General features: G+C 44.1%; 1 protein-coding gene across 1 annotated transcript; it reads right to left on the bottom strand.

Annotated features, from left to right (window-relative positions):
* Positions 1-1,899: 1,899 nt before the first annotated feature.
* Positions 1,900-19,035, bottom strand: LOC149347447 (uncharacterized). The gene is made up of 6 exons (XM_089585580.1): positions 18,942-19,035; positions 16,304-16,413; positions 13,708-13,773; positions 7,716-7,757; positions 5,772-5,825; positions 1,900-2,118 (listed from the first exon to the last, which is right to left on the bottom strand). The coding sequence occupies exons 1-6, from the start codon at positions 19,027-19,029 to the stop codon at positions 2,041-2,043; spliced, it is 438 nt and encodes a 145-aa protein (XP_089441706.1). The 5' UTR covers positions 19,030-19,035; the 3' UTR covers positions 1,900-2,040.
* Between the last annotated feature and the right edge of the window lie 1,856 nt (positions 19,036-20,891).

Here is a 20,891-nt window from a genome sequence, read left to right as displayed (position 1 = left end):
TCTCAGTCACTTAGCATCCATTCGTTCTGAATGACAGGATCTTGATGCCCTGCCGGATCTTGACGCCATAGTTAGCATAAGAGGACTATCGCATAGCTTCGAGCTTCACCGTTCGACCACGTTCCTAAGTGGCACTCGCTGTAATACAGGCCAACTACGTCCGCCGCTCTTGATGAGGGTGACGCTGGTGAACGCTCTCAAGGTTCGGGTACAGTACACATAAATACCCCCAAAAGCAGTAGATTGCACAGCCATCACTGTAGTTAAGCTGGTAGAGCACAGGATGCGAAATTCGGAGGTTGTGGGTTCGTATTAAACCGGCGGCATGGTTTTTTTCTTCTGGTTTTATTAATCTTCCATTAATGAAAACCACAATTTAAAAAATGGCATCGCCCGTACTTTTTCATGTTGGTTTCGTCATGTACATGTATGTCGTAAAGATCACCTCTTTCCATTCCCTTGTCTGCTGAACAGCTTAACGAGGGCCTCGAAGTTGGCAGTCTTTATGCCATAGGTACCATAAGAGGGTTCTCGCACAGCTCAAACAAAAGCAACAAGGGGGTTGTCGACGAAACTGCATGCTCCGTGTGCCCGGCCTCATACATCGACGATACCAAAAAGTCTCAAGGAGAGAATCGCGGAACACAAAAATGCCTGCCGGTTAAAGAACTCAGAAAATAACACCCTCGCCGAGAACTGCAAGCGCTCCGACCACGAAATCGCCTTCGAGGAAGTAAGCTTGTCCTCAATAGAATGTAATCCTTTCACGAGGCATCTCAGTGAGTCATGGCATATCCAGCTCACAAACGGCACCGAAAGCCAGACTCCGATAACGCTACCCTCCGTGTATGTTGATGACCTTCGACATGTGACAGCAAAGCGGAAGCAAAGCCCGCTCTTTACTGCTGCTCGCTTCTTATTAAGGAACCGAGCTTGTCTACAAACACTGGGCTGCAAATAAAGATCATGATTGGTTTAAATATTTTTGAATTAGTAAACTATAGTCCTTGCTCCTCCTATGGTCTGTCATGAAGCTACGTCAGTTATTATTTCACGAAAGTTTGTAGCGGAGGCACGTATTAAGTTACATTTAAGTGCCAAATCTGGCAGCACAACCAAACAGCCGGAGTTGAAAATTTGGTATGTTTTTATGAACAGCACCGTGCACATGGAAGGTCATAATAATAGTGGTCAACCCTTGCATCCGTTAAGCAGCTTTATGTATCTATCAGTGTGGGTCCTATAGCTGCAATGTCAATTTTACTTCGTGTCATGAAGCGCTGCGCAGAAAACTTTAGTGGAACTTGATGTGCTGAAGTAATAGCAGCTTTATCAGCTGAAGCCGCGGTGAATGTTCAACATCCACGTGGACAGCAAAAGGCACGACATGGCGCTCCTGTATCGAATAGCGGTGTATCATTGATAACAGATGACACTTCCGCTCTTGTACCTGTGTGCATCAGTGCCGGCTCGTACACTCTATGGAATCACTATGCACTTTCTTTACCCAGTGTAGTTTTGGTCCTGTTTCCAGGTTTTGTACTCGTCCTAACATCTCTTATAGTGTTCAAATTTCAATTCCAGGACTGTCCTTTTTTTTTCGCTTAACCATCCATTCCCGCTTGATACGACGTATCCCAGAATACATCGCCATACCGAGCCCATAATCAGCCTTGGCAGTGAAAGTATAGACACCAGAAATGGAGAATGTAAAGGCAAAAACGTTCATGAGCTGTGCGACTTAAGGTCGTGTTAAAGAACTCCATGTGATCTCGTTATTTTTGGCGTTCCACTACCGCTACCGTCTCAACCGATGTGTTCGGTGGGAAGCTAAGCCCCCCAATTCTAAATACACAATTGCTTTACTTAAAGTTTGCTCATTGATGCGCTCGCCCCCTATAATAACAGATATAAATTTTATTTATCCTGTAAGAGAATTCATGAAATCCAGTGCTGAAATTATTGTCTTAGAACAAATGAAAAGCCCCATTCGAAGCGCACGGAAATCAGCTTTCCCCAACAAACGACGACTGGCATTCTTCACCCTGATATCTTCAGGAGGTACGCAAACGCATGCTTGGCAACTCGACTTGAGGGTGCGGTTTCCGCAGCGCAAAGCTGAAAGAAAAAAAAAACAATTACTCGAAGATGCTGCATTAAATTTCTTCTCACAGCTATATATGACAGTCTGCGCATTTCTTATCGGTGTATTGCTGTGCTTTCAGCGAGGTAGTTGCCATTTTCCACTATTTTAACTTAGAGCGCAGAGTGAATATAGCAAGGCTTCATTTCAGGAAACATTTTGTAGCCAATTTCCCGTTTTCTGGTGTTCTGCACAAGGTATATGTTCAGGCCGTTTATGCATATATTCATGTATATAACTTAGCAATTAGCACCATTTAAAGATCTGTAAACTCAGACTGGTACGTAATACTCATAGGAGATTTGTATGAAGATAAGCTACGAAACGTGTAGAAAAGGATCACAAATGAGTTAAGAACGCTTTGAAATTAGTAAGTAAAAATGATCTAGACGATCATGACTGTACAATGCCTGAAATGCAAAGCTACTGTAAGTGCATGCGTATTGAAGTGAATGCTGAAAACATCACCCCGGCATGTTAAACCAAGAAATACCGCGACACCATCGATTACGAAGGAAGACCGTGCAACTCGCACGAAAAAGTGGAAATAGCATTCTAGTCATCAATACGTTGGCGGATGGTTCAAAAACCCCGTGATTTGGAATCATTCCTGTCGCACATTAGGACCTGGGACTCAACACGCCGTTTATTCAAAGGCCACCTTTCAAGCTATAGGTTCGGGAAAATGCAGGAACTTTAACCTGTGTAAGCCTGAACGTACGTCATTACCTGATGTTTCTTCGTGTTATTAGATTTCAGCATTACCCTCACGCTTTTGCAAAATGGAGGCGATGCTCACGATATATTCATCGTCTAATACACAGTGGTAACTATCAAAGAATTTTGACCACATTTTGCAACAGACGCTGCCTGCAGTGAGAATGGCACGAGCGTTTCGCGCACATTTATAAATTCTGCTGTTGTATTCACGCAATGAGTGCGCATATCTGTCGCTCCACCGAAGGAAAAATTTTTGATTAAAATTTTGAGAATGTCGCAGTCAAAGTTGTTTTTCATACAGCTATTTTGGTTACTTGCGTTACGGTGGTATTGGTCCTGATTATGCATAACCTTAAATGAGAGTCGGTGCTGGTTCTGTGAGCAAATAACGCCACCTACGATTGCCTACACTCGTGAGAGGGAAAAAAAATTGGTAGCAGCTTAGCTCAGCTATGCCAGGATAAGCGTAATGAGAGCTGCAGTTCCGCCCTTGGTTACGCATGTTGCAACTGCAATGTTATGCATTGAAGAAGTGTTTGGGGAAATACATCGATACCGCCGCATTGCGGTGGCTGGAGTCTCCTTTTCGTCACCTATGCGAAACGAATGTGATACAGCGAGTCGTATCACGTCAGCTTTTATACACACAGCCGCACATTCACAGTTTGTCCACACGAATCCACTCGCGGCGGCGGCGGCGTACGAGCTCTGGCGGCTTGCCTCGTGCACCTTCTGCCCTTCTCTGGTTGCCACGCATGCGCATTCACGAGCGGCGCCGAAGGGCGTAGTCGGGCCTGCGCGGCCCCTCGCGAGGCGCCGGCGGACAACTCTGACGTCATGCGGCGCGCACCTGCTCCTGCTCTCTTGTTTGGCGCATGCGCACAATCGGCCTCCCAGGCTTACGGCGAAATGCTCGACTGTGTAGCATAGTGTACCTCCCGCTACAAAAATAGTAAAAGCGAGTGCTGCTTGTTGAACGGCACTAAAATGCAAGAACTGCGGGAATATCATTACAGGATAGACGTATCTGCAACAACACCGCGAAAGCCTCGCACGAAAAACGAAATTTTTATAATGGTAGGGTGAGGATTCTAGATAAGACAGTACCACTGATTGAAGTTACGAGAACTCCGCTATTGTTGCTATCCTCCCGTGTTACTTTCTTTTATTACGTGTTTGGCGCTTCCCAGCCTTGTATGCTTATTCGTCATAATAGCGAATTCTTCTAAGCAACTGAGTTTATTTGGTCTATAAGTTTAGAGTTGAAAAAAAAAATCTCTCCGAAAAAAAACTCTAATGCGATGCAGCCTGACGCCAGCAAGCTACGCTAGCATTTGGATTTACTTTCGGTATTGGTACTTTTACTGTAATGAATGGTTTCCCACTAAGCCGAAGCGTCATGAACGTGACATAATTTTTCCTGAGGGTGAACGCGAGCTCCAGAGGGTATCAAGGGAGGCTGTGGCCGGTGCTTCTGCAGGGCAGCTGGCTTTGGTACCTTATATTGCTGTAGCTTTTGTTGGGCTTGTGATTAGGCTTCGTGAGAGTGGAGGCTTTGAAGAAATTTGTGCTGGGTAGACTGATAGTGGGCGTCGCTTCACGAGAGTAGCGCTGTGAAGGGTGGAGGGCGGCGCAATCTGCAGGGTGCAGCTATCGTGGGAATTGAGTCGTTGGTGGCGGTGTGTGTGTTTGTGTGGCAGGAGAAGCTCCCTCCCCAACCCGCCCCCTAGCCCTAGCTATTGGAGTGGTGTTGGGAGGATGGTGGTGGGTTGCGTTTCTGGCGAGTTGTCTTTGCCAGCGCGTCTTTGAATTCGATTTCGCCGTCGCTTTTTGGTTCCACTGCTGCGTGGTAGTCTAGTGGGCCTTCTGAAGGGCTATGCAGTTAGAATTTTGACGGGTGGTGGTACTGCAGGGTAGGGTTTGGCAGTGAAGGGGGCTGGTAGGTGCCGCCATTAAATGATGAAGGGGATAGGGGTGCGGTGGAAATGCAGATCGAAGGTGTAATCCGGCGCATCCCTAATAAGAGGGCTTGGTATGGAGGTGGCTGGCGGGGGGTAATTGTGGCGGGTGGAGGCTTTACTTGCCGAGACTGCACAAAGATCGCTCCAATGTTTTCGCCAAGAGCTGCTGTTACTGCAGTTGTAGTAAAGCATGACTAATTCCTTATAGTGGACTACGGCCGGACGTAAAATGAGACATGCGACCGGATAAGTGATGCGTTGCGGCGACACAGTGTGTGAATAAAATTTTTGTGCTGCGGTGTCGCTTATTACTCCACTGCAGAAGGTTAACACTAAATGTGATACGATCCCGAAAACTTGTGAGAGACGCAAAGTGGTTACGAAATCACCAATGTTGTTATAAAGATACGTAGATCGACGTAAAGCAAAAAAAGATAAAAACTCGAAACAGGGCTCGCGCAGCCTGTATTTTGAAATTGAGCTTGCTGCAATGATTGTTTCTTCACATTGCCGTGCGGAATGCCGAACATGTTTTCTTTTACGTTAGCCACCAAACTACTCTCCTAAACAAGACAGCTGGCAAGGTACCAATTAGTAGGTGCAACCGCAAAAATATGTTGTTATGTAAGCAACTCAATCTACACACTTGAAAATGAGTTTCCGTGCACGCTACGTTCGACTAGCTGTCCTAGACCTAGGAGTCTAAGGCACACAAGCAGCGGCAACGCCTTTGTACCGGTACCTTAGGCAGTTGTAAATCGTCCAGTATTTCTTTTTGTGGCATTCGCTGTCAGGTACGGCACAACATTCATTAGATAGCTGTAGAGGCCACATAAAAAGGTTGCCACATGATTTCATAGGTGTGTCCTGTTCCGTACAGGGCTTGTTGTGACGCTGATGGTCACTGCCATAAAAATGCGAAAATATCTCAAAAAGAAGACACTCACGGAAGCTTTCTCAATAATCCGCATCTGGTCAACGGGAACCACACCTGTCCCTAGCTGAGAAAAAAAAATAAAACAAAACTTTTTTTTTTACTGCGCCAAAAAATTACTACACAATTTCTACTGCAGATATTTACTCTTTCCTCGGTGAAATCGGGCTTACCACTGACAGCTGACTCACGTTCTTATGGAGGAGTTTGGTATGAACGAAAATGTTGTTTCAGGGGTGGCGATTTGCGTTAAATTTCAGCATAGGAACTTTGACGCTTCAAGCACTTTTCCAGCAAGGATGGTTTAATTTTTCACAAAGACGGTTTTCGAGCGGTCAGGGGTTAAGTAGAATTTCAATAAAGGAAGCACGCTTCTCTTTGTCGTCACAAAAATATGTATAAACGATCAGACTTCCTTGTGCGCGCTCTGTGTTTCTGTGTTACCAGTAATGGTAGTGCACTTCGCTTTTACCCTTATCGAGCATCGTTGCATTAAAAGAATTTGATTCCGACGTGGAGTTCAGATAGGTGAAGGGTTTCACAGAGTGCCGGTAAATGGTCGTGTGGTGAGTGGAAACTTTGTAGGGGGTGGGACTGTGCAGCGCTTCTTGAGGTGAGAGGTACGGGGAGCTTCGTATGTGGGAGATACATTTTTAGTTGTGCGTGAGAGAAATTGTACCCACCAGAGCGTTATCGATAGCAGGGTACGCTCCGAATCACAAGAACGCTAGGCTGTGGAGGATTCAGACACGCAGCCAGCGGCCTTGCCGTCCAATAAGGGCTATACTGCAAACGCAGTGGATCATCCTGGTAAAGAACGTGAGTGGAAGGATAGGGGCAGATGGCTTCGACAGGGGCCGTGCGTGGACACTCCGGATGGGCTGCGTCTCTCCGCGTGCTATCTTTGTCTCATGTAAGCTGACGCTGTGCTACCGCATTGCAAGTTGCGTAATATTCGTTAAATATTTATAGCGAGAGCTCTACTCCTTCCGACTTTGATGTGGATTAGACAACGGCCTTGAATGCCTCAAACCAAACTTGACTGCGAAGCGGTATGGCCCAAGCTAGGGTAGCCTGATCACGTGATCATATTACTATGACCATTCGGCATCTGAACTTGACCTTTACGCTTTATCCTTGACTTTGACATTTCATTTGAGACAGTGGCCACTCCATCTACAATGACTTTCAATGCATCACAAGATCAAACTGTGTTTAACTTTGTGGTGGTATGGCCCAAGCTATGGTAGTATGACCACGTGTTCATATGACTACGACCATTGGGTACCTGTCCTTTGACCTTGACTATGACCTCGACAATTGAGTTGAAACAGTGGAGACCATGCTTAACAGAGCTTTCGCTCGTGTAACTAGGTTCCAGCCACGTTTAACTCCAGCCATTTTTTTCACCTATTGAATATTTTTCCACTAATCATCTACCACCCAGAAGCCTCTACAGTAGCAAGCTCTCAGGCTATGGTGGGAATAATTTGGGAAAAAAAGTAAATTGCGCATTGTACGTTGCACGACCACTGACCTTGCCATAAACGATTCGCGAGATTTGCAATGCGCAACAAATTACACGCCAAGTCACCGTCGTGTAGATAAGCATGCCGGTGAAATGCCAGACTATAGCGCTTTTATTATGTAAAACTTTTACGTGGGGACATCAGGTTTCGGGTGTGTCCGTACCTCAAGTGTCAAAAATTACTTTGCGCCAGATGTTCTGCACATGATATGGTGCATGCAAGCCACATGGTCTAAAAGTTGAACATTTTCGTACGCAATTCCTCCTACATCACATACCCTATAGCTTCTTTCTTATGCTGAACAGAGGTATTTTTTCTCTAATGTGAATAAAAACTGGACAAAAAAGTCAGTCTCGTGTTACATCAAACAAAGTACCCTGTTTAAGAATTCCTATCGTAATTTACATCTGGTGAAAAGGAGCACTCACCCATTTCGCCCAGAGCCAATTTTGCATGCAGGGGATATTCTCCTGCGTAAGAAAATACAGTGTCTTCCTGAATGTTCTTAACAGTGTTAAGTTTTCAGCTCAATATTTTTTTGCATTGTTTTTCAACCCACGCAAATAACAGAGCCACCACAGCGGGTGGACTAGTTCGACAAACAACATTGTCCACCTGGCCCTGTTAAGAACATTCCCCTCATGTGTAATGCTGTGGCCGAGTGAAGACGTGCCAAACCGATTATCGTGTTTCTGGTGGACTCAGGATTTATTTACTTCCCAAATGCTTCCAGGTACTGTGTGCCGTATTTGGCGTTTTATGTTCCATAGATGCGCATTATTTTTAGGGATGCTGTAGTGAATGGCTGCGGTTTGATTTCACCACTAACCTTTCTTCCCGCCACGGTAGCTCAATGGTTAGAGCAATCGGCTACTGAGCCGGTGTTCCCGCGTTCGAACCCAACCGAGACGACCGCGTTTCGATTGATGATATAAACGTAAAGGCGCCCATGTGCTGTGCGATATCAGTGCAATTTATTCCGGAGCCCTCCGCTACGGCACCATTTTCTTCTTTCACACCCTCCTTCATCCCTTTCTTTACGGCGCGGTTAGGGTGTCCACAGAGATGTGATGCAGTTACTGCGCCTTTTAGTTTCCTCAAAATCCAATTTTCAAACATTGCTTTCTTCGGCCGAACTACATGAACACTCGGCTAACGCTTATAGGATCTCTTCTACCAGCTGTGTGGCCTCTCCAGATAGAAGAAAAAAAGATACTTCATCACTTTCCCTCACAGTAGTCTTATGCATTCCTCTCAAAATAAAAGACTTTCAATCAATCAATCTCCACCTTGCGAAAACAAACAGCACCTTTACACCGATCTGACACACACTTTTTTTCCCGTTTTCTCTGACGGCCAAATGCGCGTTGGAACTCTCAATTAGGAGGGGTGATTGTGCTTCCCTAAACGGCCGCTTAGAGAAAACGGCCGTTTCGTGTTTCGCCGTTCCGTTCTAAAACTAAAAATATACACCCCTGGAGTATTTCGCAGTCCTCAGTATCTTTTGTAAAACAGCTCGAACAACGTTTGACGAGAAGAAGAACAAGTTTTTTTCCTTTATAAGCACCAGGTGTTGCTAATGAAACCTTTGCTGCGAGTCAGCGCTCGTCCCGTGTCGTTCTTGTTACTGTCCAACGTTGTTCGCGCTGTTTTACAAAAGATGCATCTGTGCCAACATGCCCAACTGAACGTTTTACTTAGTCCTCAGTAGATAGATTTAGCACCGTCGTTCGGCGAAAATGCTGGCCGCAGTAACTGCAGCCGCACAGCAAATTGCTTTGGCAAGCATTCTACCATTGGCAATGCCAACTAATTTTCGTATTGGCCGTATTAGCTACACTAGTGGGATAAAGCTTCTCTAGAAGAAGACAGAACTGTAAGCCCACAAAATAAAACATTTATTATGAGAAAATACTGCGGCCCATGCATTTATTTTTTTTTTTTGGCGGCGTGCTGTTTGCCAAGCCACCTCAGTGGCACCTGACAACAACAGCTCATTTGCAATGTGTTCCTCTGGTGCATCAAGAAAGAGCCCCCGCTCTTAAACTACTTCTGCGAAAGAGACGCAGCTCTGACATCAACCCCTAGTAGGCCGTGCCATGCAGTGTGAACATTTAACCGCTCGTTTCTTCTGCCAACTTTTCAGTTTCGAGCTATGCTACTCTTTCTGCCCCGCCAGCTGCGCTGCAGCACTCCTACAATAGTCACACCACTGCTCGCTAGGTTGCCCTGGCTGCTAAGAGGGAGCGGGGCTAGCGAATGAGCGTCGCTTATACGCACCGATGACCCCGTGAATTTGCTGCAAATTATTCTCTCCTTTCAAAAAGACAAAGGCAGATCTTCCTTTATTTACAGAAATTGGGTTCGCTTTGTGCCTTTTAGCGGTTCTAGGTATTCTTATCAGATAATGTAGTTTATCAGGCAGTTGGGAACTCTTTAGCTACGCAATGCGTTAGTAGAGTGCAATTCCCTTTCTATCTCACAAGGGCTGCTTTCGCATCCCGTAAAACACGATCATCGTGAACAGTCCTCACCATTTTTTATGAATGTGCCTGACACTCTTTTGGGTTGTTATATTTTGTATGTCACAACGTTAGCTGTCCTAAGCTCATTCAAAAAACTGTTTCTTAGACGGTGCCCTCCGCACAGCTCAGTGCCGCGCACCTACGAGCAAAATTGCGTTTGCAACCTCCGAGTCCAACAGGTTCCTCCCAACGTCTCGCGCATAGCCTAGCACCACCGACGTAAGAAGTTTCTCAGCGTTAGCTGTTGTTTGCACTGTCCTTAGTTTTGCATCGCTGCCAACGGCGCCTGCGAGCTCACCGCCGGATACCCACGGCAGAACCTGCACCTTCGGGCACCCTTCATAAAAAAAGCACGAAAGACATAAGAGATTCGCGCATTCCTCGCCTAATCTCCCGCATCTCCCAGCACGTCCCTAGTTCAAGGCCGTCTATCTAGTCGCTAGACGACCACTGCAAAGGCATAGAAGTGAGAGCATCCTCTCTAGTACGTCACATTCATTATCTTTATTTCTTCGCGTTGATAGCGCAGAAAACGCTCGATATTTGCCTCAGGAACTCGCAAAAGCACTATTATTTTTTATTCTTACATTTATCATTGTTCAACATTTCTATGGTTTCATAAATTTTTGTTAGGTGTAATGATAAAACTACGAAGCGAACTGATGCACAAACTATCAACAGAAACATGCTAATTTCGAAAATTGTAATTAAGTCCTCTAATGTTTATTTCAGCAGAAATTCATAAAAACTACTCTACATTAACAAGCAACGATCCAAAAAACGTACCATTAAAGCAAGATTCCTCTTGTAATGTGTAAATCCATAGGACTTTTATTCATTTATTCATACAATACCCGCAGCGCCACTAGGGCATTACAGCGGGGGGCACAGAACATCATAAAACAAATCCACTTTCTCACCATTCTTCTTCGGACGCAATCATTTTGTTCGGGTAAGACGACCTTATTGTGAAATTTTTTCTTCTCTGGTAACCCCAATTGATAGTGTATATACGCATGGGCCCTGATTTCAAGTATTAAGTTATTCACTCTAAAGTTATATAGCCGATGAATTGAAATGCTATCCTGTCCTTATTTCGGCAAATCTCTTGAAAAGATCACAAAATAAGAATATTTAAGTTCAGTTCTTACCAAGTTTGAAATAAAATCTCTCACTGAAGAGATGTGCTCATAATTGTAAGTATAAGCTTCCCAGATCCAATATCTTCCCAGATCCAATCTAGAATGTGCATCTCCCATTTGGAACCCACATCATGCTTACGCTATCAACGAACTTTAATTCGTTGAAAACAGAGCGCTCAGATTCATTCATTATTCACATTCTCACGATAACAATGCGTCAGCGTTGAAAGCAAAATCTGGCTTATTACCCCTCTTAGTGCGTCGTCGTATTGCCAGCCTTTGCTTATTTTATCATTTTTTCCATAGTTCACTAAACCTGACCAACATACTTTGTCCTGCCCGCCCGCATATCTAACCGCACTCGTCATCCTTTTTAAATTTCCCGACCACGTGCTCGAACTGTTACCTTTGCCGCTTCATTTTTATCTCGGGCTGTTGAAGTCTGAGGCCACCTGCCCAACAACATCGCAGCCATCACGTGCTCATCAAAGCTCACAGAAAATGTATCCAGTCATCTTTCTTTCCGTTAAATACTTGCTGCCCATGCTATTTAACCCCCCCCCCCCCCCCCTTATGTAACACCACTCGTCGGGTCTTAAAGGTGTTAATATTAAATCAAAGTGATCAGTGGTTTGCGTACGCTGGAGTGCTGAAAACGTTTATTGCGGCCTAGTCACGTAATAAAGCCTCCTGAAATGTGTCAAGCTATGAGGAACTCAAAACGCTCGATCAACTAGTGACAATACAATTGTTTTGCATTGTGAGAGACAGATACAGTAAGCGCTTTTTTCCGAGATCCCGAGTGCGAAAACGTTTAATCTGTTTAGTTCATTTAACGTTTGAGTTGCTGTATTAGTAGTTTTTATGCGTACATTCGGCATAAAATTCGTAAAAGTTATGTTTCCAGGCCGAGATGAAATGGGCAGCCATACCCGAATTGAAACACAGATCGGACTACGGACGCTGCATGGCAAAGGCATCTCCCATGTCTCTCCAATTAACTCTGTCCGTTGCCTGTTGCGGCCAGTGCATCCCCTCAACTTCTTGATTTCATCCGCCCACCTAACTTTCCGGCGCCCCCTGTTACGCTTGCCTTCTCTTGGAATCGAATCCACTCCGTTACGTTTAAGGACCAGCGGTTATCCTGCTTTCGCGTTAGATGTCCTGCCCAAGCCCATTTCTTCCCCTTCATCTTTGCGCAAACAGTGCGCACAGCGGCGCAGAGTGGTTCATGAAAGCTCGACGCGTTCATTTTTTTTTAAATTGGCAGGCTGCAAGCCTGAGAAGCGACATTTAACGAGGAATTAAATTTCAGTTTTATAGCGCGGCTCTGAAGCGGCCGTTCCTCTCTTGAGCCGCGTCACCGCCCTCGGTGTAAACGAGTGAAACCATAAAGAAATAAATTGAAATGAATATTGCCGCGACTGAGATTCGATCCTGCGGTGCGGTGAACATAACAGTTTCACTGGCCACTGATGGGAGCATTAGGCTATCGCTGCAGCCTTTTAAGTCTCGTGTTAAGCTGCTACTCTAGCGCTGTGCATTGCACATCTGTCTCTGCTAATACGTCTATGGAATTAACATTCAGATTTCCGCACGCTGTGCATTGCACATCGTCGTCTTGATCAACTAATACTACTATCGAACTAATAACATGGCTAGACGTGCCGACGAACCCGCAACGCAAAACAATGAGCATAAAAACGCCTTAGACACCTACACAACTGCGCTGTATTTTCGCACTAAGAAATTACGTAATCGTCCGTAGAATTGTTTTTTTACGAAGCAATATGAGAAAATTGGTATGAGCCTTGCTACAGCATTAAATTTCACCAATTTTTTTTCGTAATTTTGTAAAAATCTCTAGGGATTGAATATTATATAAGGAATGGTAAATATGCGTTGCCCAAAGTCATTTAATGAAGCGAAATTCTCAAAACTGCCTCCTTCTTGTCACAGAAAGAAAGGCCTTAGCTGCACCCTCGGCTTGAGCTCGTCACCGCGCCCCCTTCTAGGCGCATATGGTGGAGGCCCATTAAAATGACGTTCATATTGTGAAGCATTATATATTGTATTGTATTGTATTGTATTGTATTGTATTGTATTGTATTGTATTGTATTGTATTGTATTGTATTGTATTGCATTGTATTGCATTGCATTGCATTGCATTACATTGCAGTGTATTGTATTGTATTGTATTGTATTGTATTGTATTGTATTGAATTTCATCGCGTTAAAAAAACTCTGACCATCATGCTTTAAACACATGGTATAATTTATTTCAAAAATTGGTCGTCCTCGGTAGAACAACGTGGAAATAATCAGATGACACGTACTACGCTACTACCATAAGCAAGAGAGGAAGAGCAGGGTTCACAGTATCGATTGCGTCGATGTTTTCGCGGTAAAACAAAGAGGCAGGAATGTCAGACTAAATGTACAGTCCTTACCAAAAGTAACCGGGCTGCACGGTTTGCTTCTCTATTGTATATTAAAGCTGTTATGCCAGCACTCAAGCTCTAACTTCGTGAACTTTATGGAAGCCGAAAGGGCTCCACTATACGGATCAGAAGCAAACAATGCAGCCTGGTTACCCTTGGCAAAAACTGTACGTCTTTGTTCTAGAGAAGTAGGTGTTTACGCAGTAAAAAAAGAGGCAGGGATGTCAGACAAAATATACGTCTATGTTCCAGAGATGTACGTTAGGGCGCTATTATGATTTCGAAAAATAAATGCCTGGCAGATTGCTTACCTGGAAGCTGTCGTTGTGCATCAGCTTGTCACATATATCGATTGCCTCACAGATGCTGCTTATAAACTGCAACGAAAACGGAATAGCTATTGAGCTTGAGTAACGGCAAATGCTCTTAAGCACACAAGTGAGGTAACTGAGATTTTTGTAACACACTCGGCACCGAACTGCATTTATCCCTGGTGATACGTCAACTACACAATGCATTCGCGTAATCAAGGTAAGCTTCATGGAAAAGTATTGTAAGTATTCATTCAAAACCATATTCACACCTTAATCAAATTTTAAAAGGTTGGTAAATTGGAGGCTGCACAAAGGGCTAGTCTTCTAACAATTAAAAGTCTTAATCGGTGTATAGGGCTCTGCATATTTCTTACCCACATCTCCAGGAAACACTGCTCTGCTTCAGCAAGCCCGGTTGTCTAAAATTATGGGAGACTACTCGTAGATGAACAATTTCTACTAAATATTTATTCAATCAATGATGTCCGCATTTACTGAGTGGTTACTTACGGATTTTGCTATTGCAAATGGCTGCAGCGCTCGCTGTAAACATTCTAAAATTACGGTTTGGTTTGGTTTGGTTTATGGGGTTTAACGTCCCAAAGCGACTAAGGCTATGAGAGACGCCGTAGTGGAGGGCTACGGAAATTTCGACCACCTGGGGATCTTTAACGTGCACTGACATCGCACAGTACACGGGCCTCTAGAATTTCTCCTCCAAAGAAATTCAACCACCGCGGCCGGGTTCGAACCCGCGTCTTTCGGGACAGCAGCCGAGCACCATAGCCACTGAGCCACCGCGGCGGCCATTCTAAAACTACAACCGTAAATTTCTCTATCTTCGGGGTACGGTTTATTTTTCACAGCCTTTCGTCATTCTCTATTATAAACCCTTTCTTCTTATTCCTCTAGTAGCTTAACTGTGTGATCATTATTTTTAGTTACACGGTCGCGGTTGTTCGCACTGCGCTCGATATTTTTTGCCGGTATATTTTCGTTTTGATGCATGCAGCCTTTTTTTTTCACAACCCCTAGCCGCATTCTTCCCATATTCATTCTGCAAAAGTTTGTTTGTTGGTTTGCGGAGTTTAACGTCCGAAAGCAACTAAGTTTATGAAGGACGCCCAAGGGGGGTACGCCGGAAGTTTCGACCACCTGGTGTTCTTTGACGTGCACCTAGATCGCACAGTACGCGGGCCTTTAGCATTTCGCCTCCATCGAAATCCGACCGCTGCTCCGCGATCGAACCCGCATTTTCCGGGCCAGCAGCCGAGAACCGTGACCACTGAGCTACTGTGCCGGTATTTTGCAACAATTATGTCAGCCTACAGATTAACGGTTCATGATATCGGTTTCATACCTTATCAGCTTCATTCCACAGATTCACGCTGTGGCGGTTCGAAGGAAGAACCTTCATTTCGTCAGTTGCCTTCACTTTCGCATTTCCTCCCTCAACGGCCCCATAAACCATCGGCACTCTCTCACTTTCCTTTTGTAAAATTTTCAGTCCCTAGCTAGTCCTCCGCCTTGTTAGCCCTCAACTTTAATGTACATGTCCAACATTCTCGGAGAAAAATTTGTAGCACTGAAAAATTGCAAGGTACTATTTTGGAAATATTTAAGGTACTGATCCTTCTTACGATGTGAAGCAAAATTTTTCTTGTAAAGTGCTTCTATCAATCCGATCGAGCAGTTAAGATTGCCATAGAAAACCTATGGGAAACGCTTTAGATGATAGCAAAAGAGTTAACCGCAAGAAAATAAAAGCCTGCCATCTGGATATGTGCGGATACATGCCTTGCTACTGTGCCATCTTACAACATGTGAAAAAATGGCGTTCATAAGCTCTTTCTGGCTGAAATATGCTTTTGTCCGTAATTGTTCGGTATGGATCTGCTTGACGAGCGGCCATTGAGTGAACTGTCATGGGATGTAGGGCCAAATTTTTTGCGGTTTAGAAAAAAATGAAACCAGGCGACATACTTTTTGTACCTGGTCACAGGCACCCTGAAAATTATTGATAGCATGTTCCAGATATATTGCTGTTCAAGGGAATTGATATTTTGAGCACGGGAGCTATTAGCACATCTGCTATTTAAATTCCTATATTGGCACATTCCTGTTTAATGAGCGGTTTTCCATCGCAGCCGTATGGCTGCGCTCGGATGGATGGCAATCAGTAATTACTCCCTCATCACACGAACCTTTGTATAGTTTTCCCAGAAACGATGGTTCATTGCCAAATTTCTGACTATTCAGGAATGCGGTTTGAAGAGTGAAAAACGGCTCTATATGGAATCAGTCAAAACTCGTTTTAAAACGTATAAAGCTACGTATGCTTAGTCAGAATCCGAACTTCCACACATAAAAAGTGCACTTGCTTCATTAAAATACATTTTAAGGTTTTCGGCGCGATGCATGGAACTAAGTGATGGGAAACTTCGAGGCTTTTGAATAAAATAGCTTATCAGAAGCGTTATCTTCGTAATGTTTAAGTGTTCTAGACTGGTGTAACAAGGCACTGATGTTCATACGTGAAAACCACGCAGATTCTTCGTTTACATATTTTGCGATTGGGAATAAGGAAGATTACCTTGATAACGAGGGAACCAGGAGGATATGGCTTCATTGTCAGCATTATTGGAAAGCATTTCTTCCCGATGTAGTTTATCAGCCGTCCAAGCGAAGTTGAAACAAAGAGAGCTGCAAGAAACCAAGTCTGCGTTTCTTCCCACCTGACATGACGTCGCCAACAGCCCAGCAGAGCTCGCAGTTTTCACATCAGGTTTTCTATGGTGCACTGTCAGGTGACGGCAGTAAGAAGCGCAAATTGAAATTTTAACTCAAGTAAAGGTCCCAGGAAAGTGCTGGCAGATCGAAAAAAAAAGTGTTTGAACAAAGAAAAGAAAACTTGTCTGCAATGCGCATTAAAATTTATTCTTGATTCATGTTTTAAAAGCTGTACAATTTCACTGAAATTCACCCGAAAGCTCGAGCATGATTTGCAACCACAAATGTATTAGGTAGTGAGGGTCCATTCTTCCCTTTATGGACAGCAATTTTTCCGCTTGACTTCATCATGTGCTTGTTCTAAGTAGCCTACATTAGAACGTCTACATTTTGTGAATATTGGTGTGAAAACGAAAGCAAAGACAAATTTCACTGCGTGATGAGTATGTATAATAGAATACATGTATTGGATAGACGTTTTTCCGTTTAGTCAACAAAGTCACGCAGTCCAAAATGGAGGCGTAAATCATGCTATACAGTGATGTCCATAACTTGTCAAAGCTTGACGCTTAATGTATGTAGGTCATATTATTGCCCGTAGAAAACACTTCTATGATGATGAGTATAGATAAGGGATGGCTTCACGGCAGAAAAGCGAAATAAAATACAAGAAAAGAAACTAGCAAGCACTAACAGGAAAATATTTAATAGCTACAATGTTTTTAGCGAGAAATAGCTGGGACAACGCAACAAAGAGGTGTATGGTATCCTGCTTACATTGTCTCGTCAACTGCACTGGTCCTATGGTATAGAGCAACCAGCTCTTCTAATAAGTTCTCTCTAGAACACGGGATGGGTGCAGAAGGAACCACCCAAAAAAAAACGAGTTTTCCGCATTGCTGAGAGAAAAGGAAGAAATCTATTTAGTTACAATTAACCACAATATATATTTCTCGTGGTTTAGTTTTGGAAAACAAGAAATATTGCGCGAAAGCGCGCTAGGTGGGCACCATCGCCACGCTCCTGAAAGCGCTATGGAAAGCGCGTTTCCTTTCCTTTCGTGATTTGCGCACAGATCGAGTAGGACGACGTGCCGGGATCAGTGCGAGAGTGTGTTGCAGTTTAACAAGAGGCGTGATCGGCTGCGACGATAGCCCAGTGCTCTCGTGCAGTGGCCAGAAAAGCTTATCTGTTCACGTCGCTGCGGGATCGGAACCCAGTAGCGGCAAAATTTATTTTGTCTCTCCAGGTTGGCCAAGGTTACCCTCAATCAATGTCTCGTTTCTTTCTTATCACCTCCCGCATCAAGTAACAAAGTTCAGAGGTTTCACTACAAACGGCATTTTCTATGTGACAAACTTTCGGATGGCAAAACATGCATTGCGGGCAAATGAAAACAACGCAATCTTTTGTGGACACTTAAATGCTCACGCAAAGCAAGCGTCGTTGTGACGAGAGTTCATGAGTAAACTTCTTGATATCCCATAATTCAACAACCACTCTACCTCACCACAAGTGAAAGCTGATTTGAGTACACACCGATGCCACCTGTTGCTATGAATGGCATGAATTACACATCGCTATCTGCCTATCTATGAATTACACATCGCTATCTTCATATCTATCATGCGCCGTTAATTCCCGTCCTCTGCGACGCAGTTGCGTAACGAATAGTTTGTGTAAAGGAGTGTTTAGAGACAACACTGCTACTGCATGTACAACAAAAAAAAATACACCGCAGCAGGTATGATTTCCTACTGTGAAGAACTGCACATTTCGCGGCCATTAAACCACCACAATAATGGATGCGTGTAACAGTAAGTGACCGAGCCAAAACAACACTGTACAACATTTAGGGATTCTGGGAAGAAGGTCGAGAACAGCGTTCATTACATGACACTTACTGTGACTAGATTTCTAAGCTTCGGACTGATAGAGGTGGTTTCTACTAAATATTTTGTGTTCCAATAAATCATGTCGCAGCATGTAACATCTGCAGGCTTGCCTAGGCAAAATTTGCGTCGTATCGCTATCTCGCTGTGCAAAAACGCGAGTGTTGAATAGTGAATGGTCTGATAAGCTGGCATAAAAACATGGCCCTGAAAAATTCACATTCTAAAGCACTGTTCATTGAGGGTGACTACAATTTGGTTTCAGAGGGCTGCAAATAATTTCGATGAGGCTTATACGTTGATAGTTGGGAATTTTATTGTATGTCCAAATGTTTTCCTATTACGGGGAGACCATAATGCTCATGAAACAGGGTTAAACAGAACACACGCTTCTCTTCCGTACACCAAGAATGTGTTCTACCCAAGAGAATAAGTGTGCAAGAACGTATACATAAGCAGCACAGCTCCTCGACGAACAAGTAAACGTTCGTTTATTCTACACAGCAGCCCACTTAGGTGTTTTACACCGCAGGAACGATAACCATGGTGAACTGCGATCTAAACTTTAGAGCTTAATGTTAACTCTGACACCACTGTTCAGTCACTTACCATCCCTTGGGTCCGAAGCACAGGATTGTGCAGTAGCTGCGATCGTAGAAAGCAAGCACAGTGCCCACCAGCTACTCACTTGCTCCATGCCTTCTGAAAGCCTTTACGATACCCAAGCTCTGAGCGAGAGTGATGGCAACATATACGCAAATATTTAAGTGAGAGCACCTGCACTGCAGCTGTTTTTCTTCTCACGACGCCTCGTGACACTACTCCTTGATAATTATCTTGCGCTATTGTCTTTTTTCTCCAACCTTTGGGTATCCGAATGAATAATCGCTCACGCTCGTGCCTATCTGCTTAAACAAAAAAGTCGAAGTTTCAGTTGTTTTTTTGCTGCACCTGTCATTCTACGGCCATAGCGAATGCGCTGGCTTTGACATGTGCGAGGGAAGAATATGACATTAAAGAAAGTAAAAAAAACTGGGGAAGATTAACTGGACCAGGCTGCGCGAGACACCTCCACTATACCCCGCTGAAGCAGGAAAATAACAAGCTGGCCATCGAGGACCTGCAAAACAAGTAACATTACGTGATGTTTTACTTGACCTGTTTTATTTACTTTTAAATCTTAAACCTCCTTTCTGAGTGAGAATAGTGAAGAAAGGGGGGCAGTTTATGCACAAAAAAAATCTTGTGCAAGGAACAAAACTGCCATTGCAGATTTCGAAAATGCAAAAAACGATAGGACACGGAATAAAAGACAGCGCTAGCCAATATGCTCCAGTAAACAGTGCGTCAAATGTGTTGGTGACTTTAAGCAAAAAAAACTAAAAAAAAGCTGGAAAAAATACTCTTCAGGTGAGTAGTAAGATTTTGCGTGAGATGCCCGAACAAAAAAATAGACACCCTTGCGCACGTAATGCGCAATTTCAGAAATAAATACTTCAGCCCATCATTGCCTAACATTATGGTTAATGCGCCAAAATTGTTCTGAGACAATATGGGTGAAAAAAAGGAAGTTAGGGTGAAAGAGGTCACTATATGATATTAGAAATTTTCAGAGAATGGCTGCGCGAAAATATATGGGGTGCTGAGAAATATACACATTAAGCACTCTATGCGGAATAATCTGGCGAATATTGTCGGGGAAACACGAAGAAACGGTGGAACGGCATGATGTTTCACCGAAGAGGGAATACATTTTAAAAAAATCTGCACTGAATTTAGCTAAATCTTTCTTCCGAATATTATAAGACCTGGTGCTTACGCCACGTACGCTGGCTGTATGGGCGCCACAAAAAAACGTCTTGCAGCCGGTTCCAAAAACGCTCCCCCTCGTTGGTACCAGTTTGCCGACCAGCTTCTCGAGGCCGCAGTGGCTCAAGTTAGGGGCTCAGATTTCTTCTTCGTGCATTCCAGTGACGTATATCTCTATAGACGCACAGATAAGAGGTAGATGTTGTTCGGCGCTCAACGACAGTGGTCGCTGCTTGGTCGCCGGTGAACTATGGAGAGCCTAATGCACCTGTGCAACAACTGCTTGAAGTAAGAGCAACGACAATCTACTACGAAGCTCAGTTGATAGCAGTTACATTTTATCGAACTTCCCAACAGCGCATGTATGCTGCATGTGCTGCGAAGCCATTGTCGAATACTTGTCCTTCGTATAGCCCAGCAACCACGCGCCAAGTAGCATGTGTATTTATACCCGCATGTACCGCTGCTGATAGCAGACGAATGCTTGCCAGAACATTATCGTGCCATATTACAAAAACCAAACCTTTCGGCGCAGTTAAACCTTGTGTTCGGTGCTTCTTCAAGGCTAGCCAAAACAGACAAGTGCAGCCCGCAGCTGCAGCATTGGATTTTTGTGTTTACATTTTATCGCCATCGGTCCGCGCTGAAATATCACGATGTCTAGTAGTATGACCTTGAAAAGCCAATTAAGTTGGTCCAGTGATACGGCCGGCCATTCGCCAATTTGTTCGTTATAACCGCCTTGCGTTC

The sequence above is a fragment of the Amblyomma mixtum genome, chromosome 4 (assembly GCF_055824585.1).
Source record: "Amblyomma mixtum isolate Tamu chromosome 4, ASM5582458v1, whole genome shotgun sequence".
Lineage (NCBI taxonomy): Eukaryota > Metazoa > Arthropoda > Arachnida > Ixodida > Ixodidae > Amblyomma > Amblyomma mixtum.
Note: the sequence above shows the minus strand (reverse complement) of the source record. Positions and strands in the feature narration are given on the sequence as shown.

Excerpts from the sequence above, each read along its gene's own strand:
- LOC149347447 (XM_089585580.1), bottom strand. The coding sequence starts at position 19,029 with ATGGAGCAAGTGAGTAGCTGGTGGGCACTGTGCTTGCTTTCTACGATC. Across the intron at positions 7,758-13,707 it reads TGCACAACGACAGCTTCCAG|GAGAATATCCCCTGCATGCA; the intron begins GTAAGCAATCTG and ends TTTCTTACGCAG. Across the intron at positions 2,119-5,771 it reads GGATTATTGAGAAAGCTTCC|CTTTGCGCTGCGGAAACCGC; the intron begins GTGAGTGTCTTC and ends TTTTTCTTTCAG.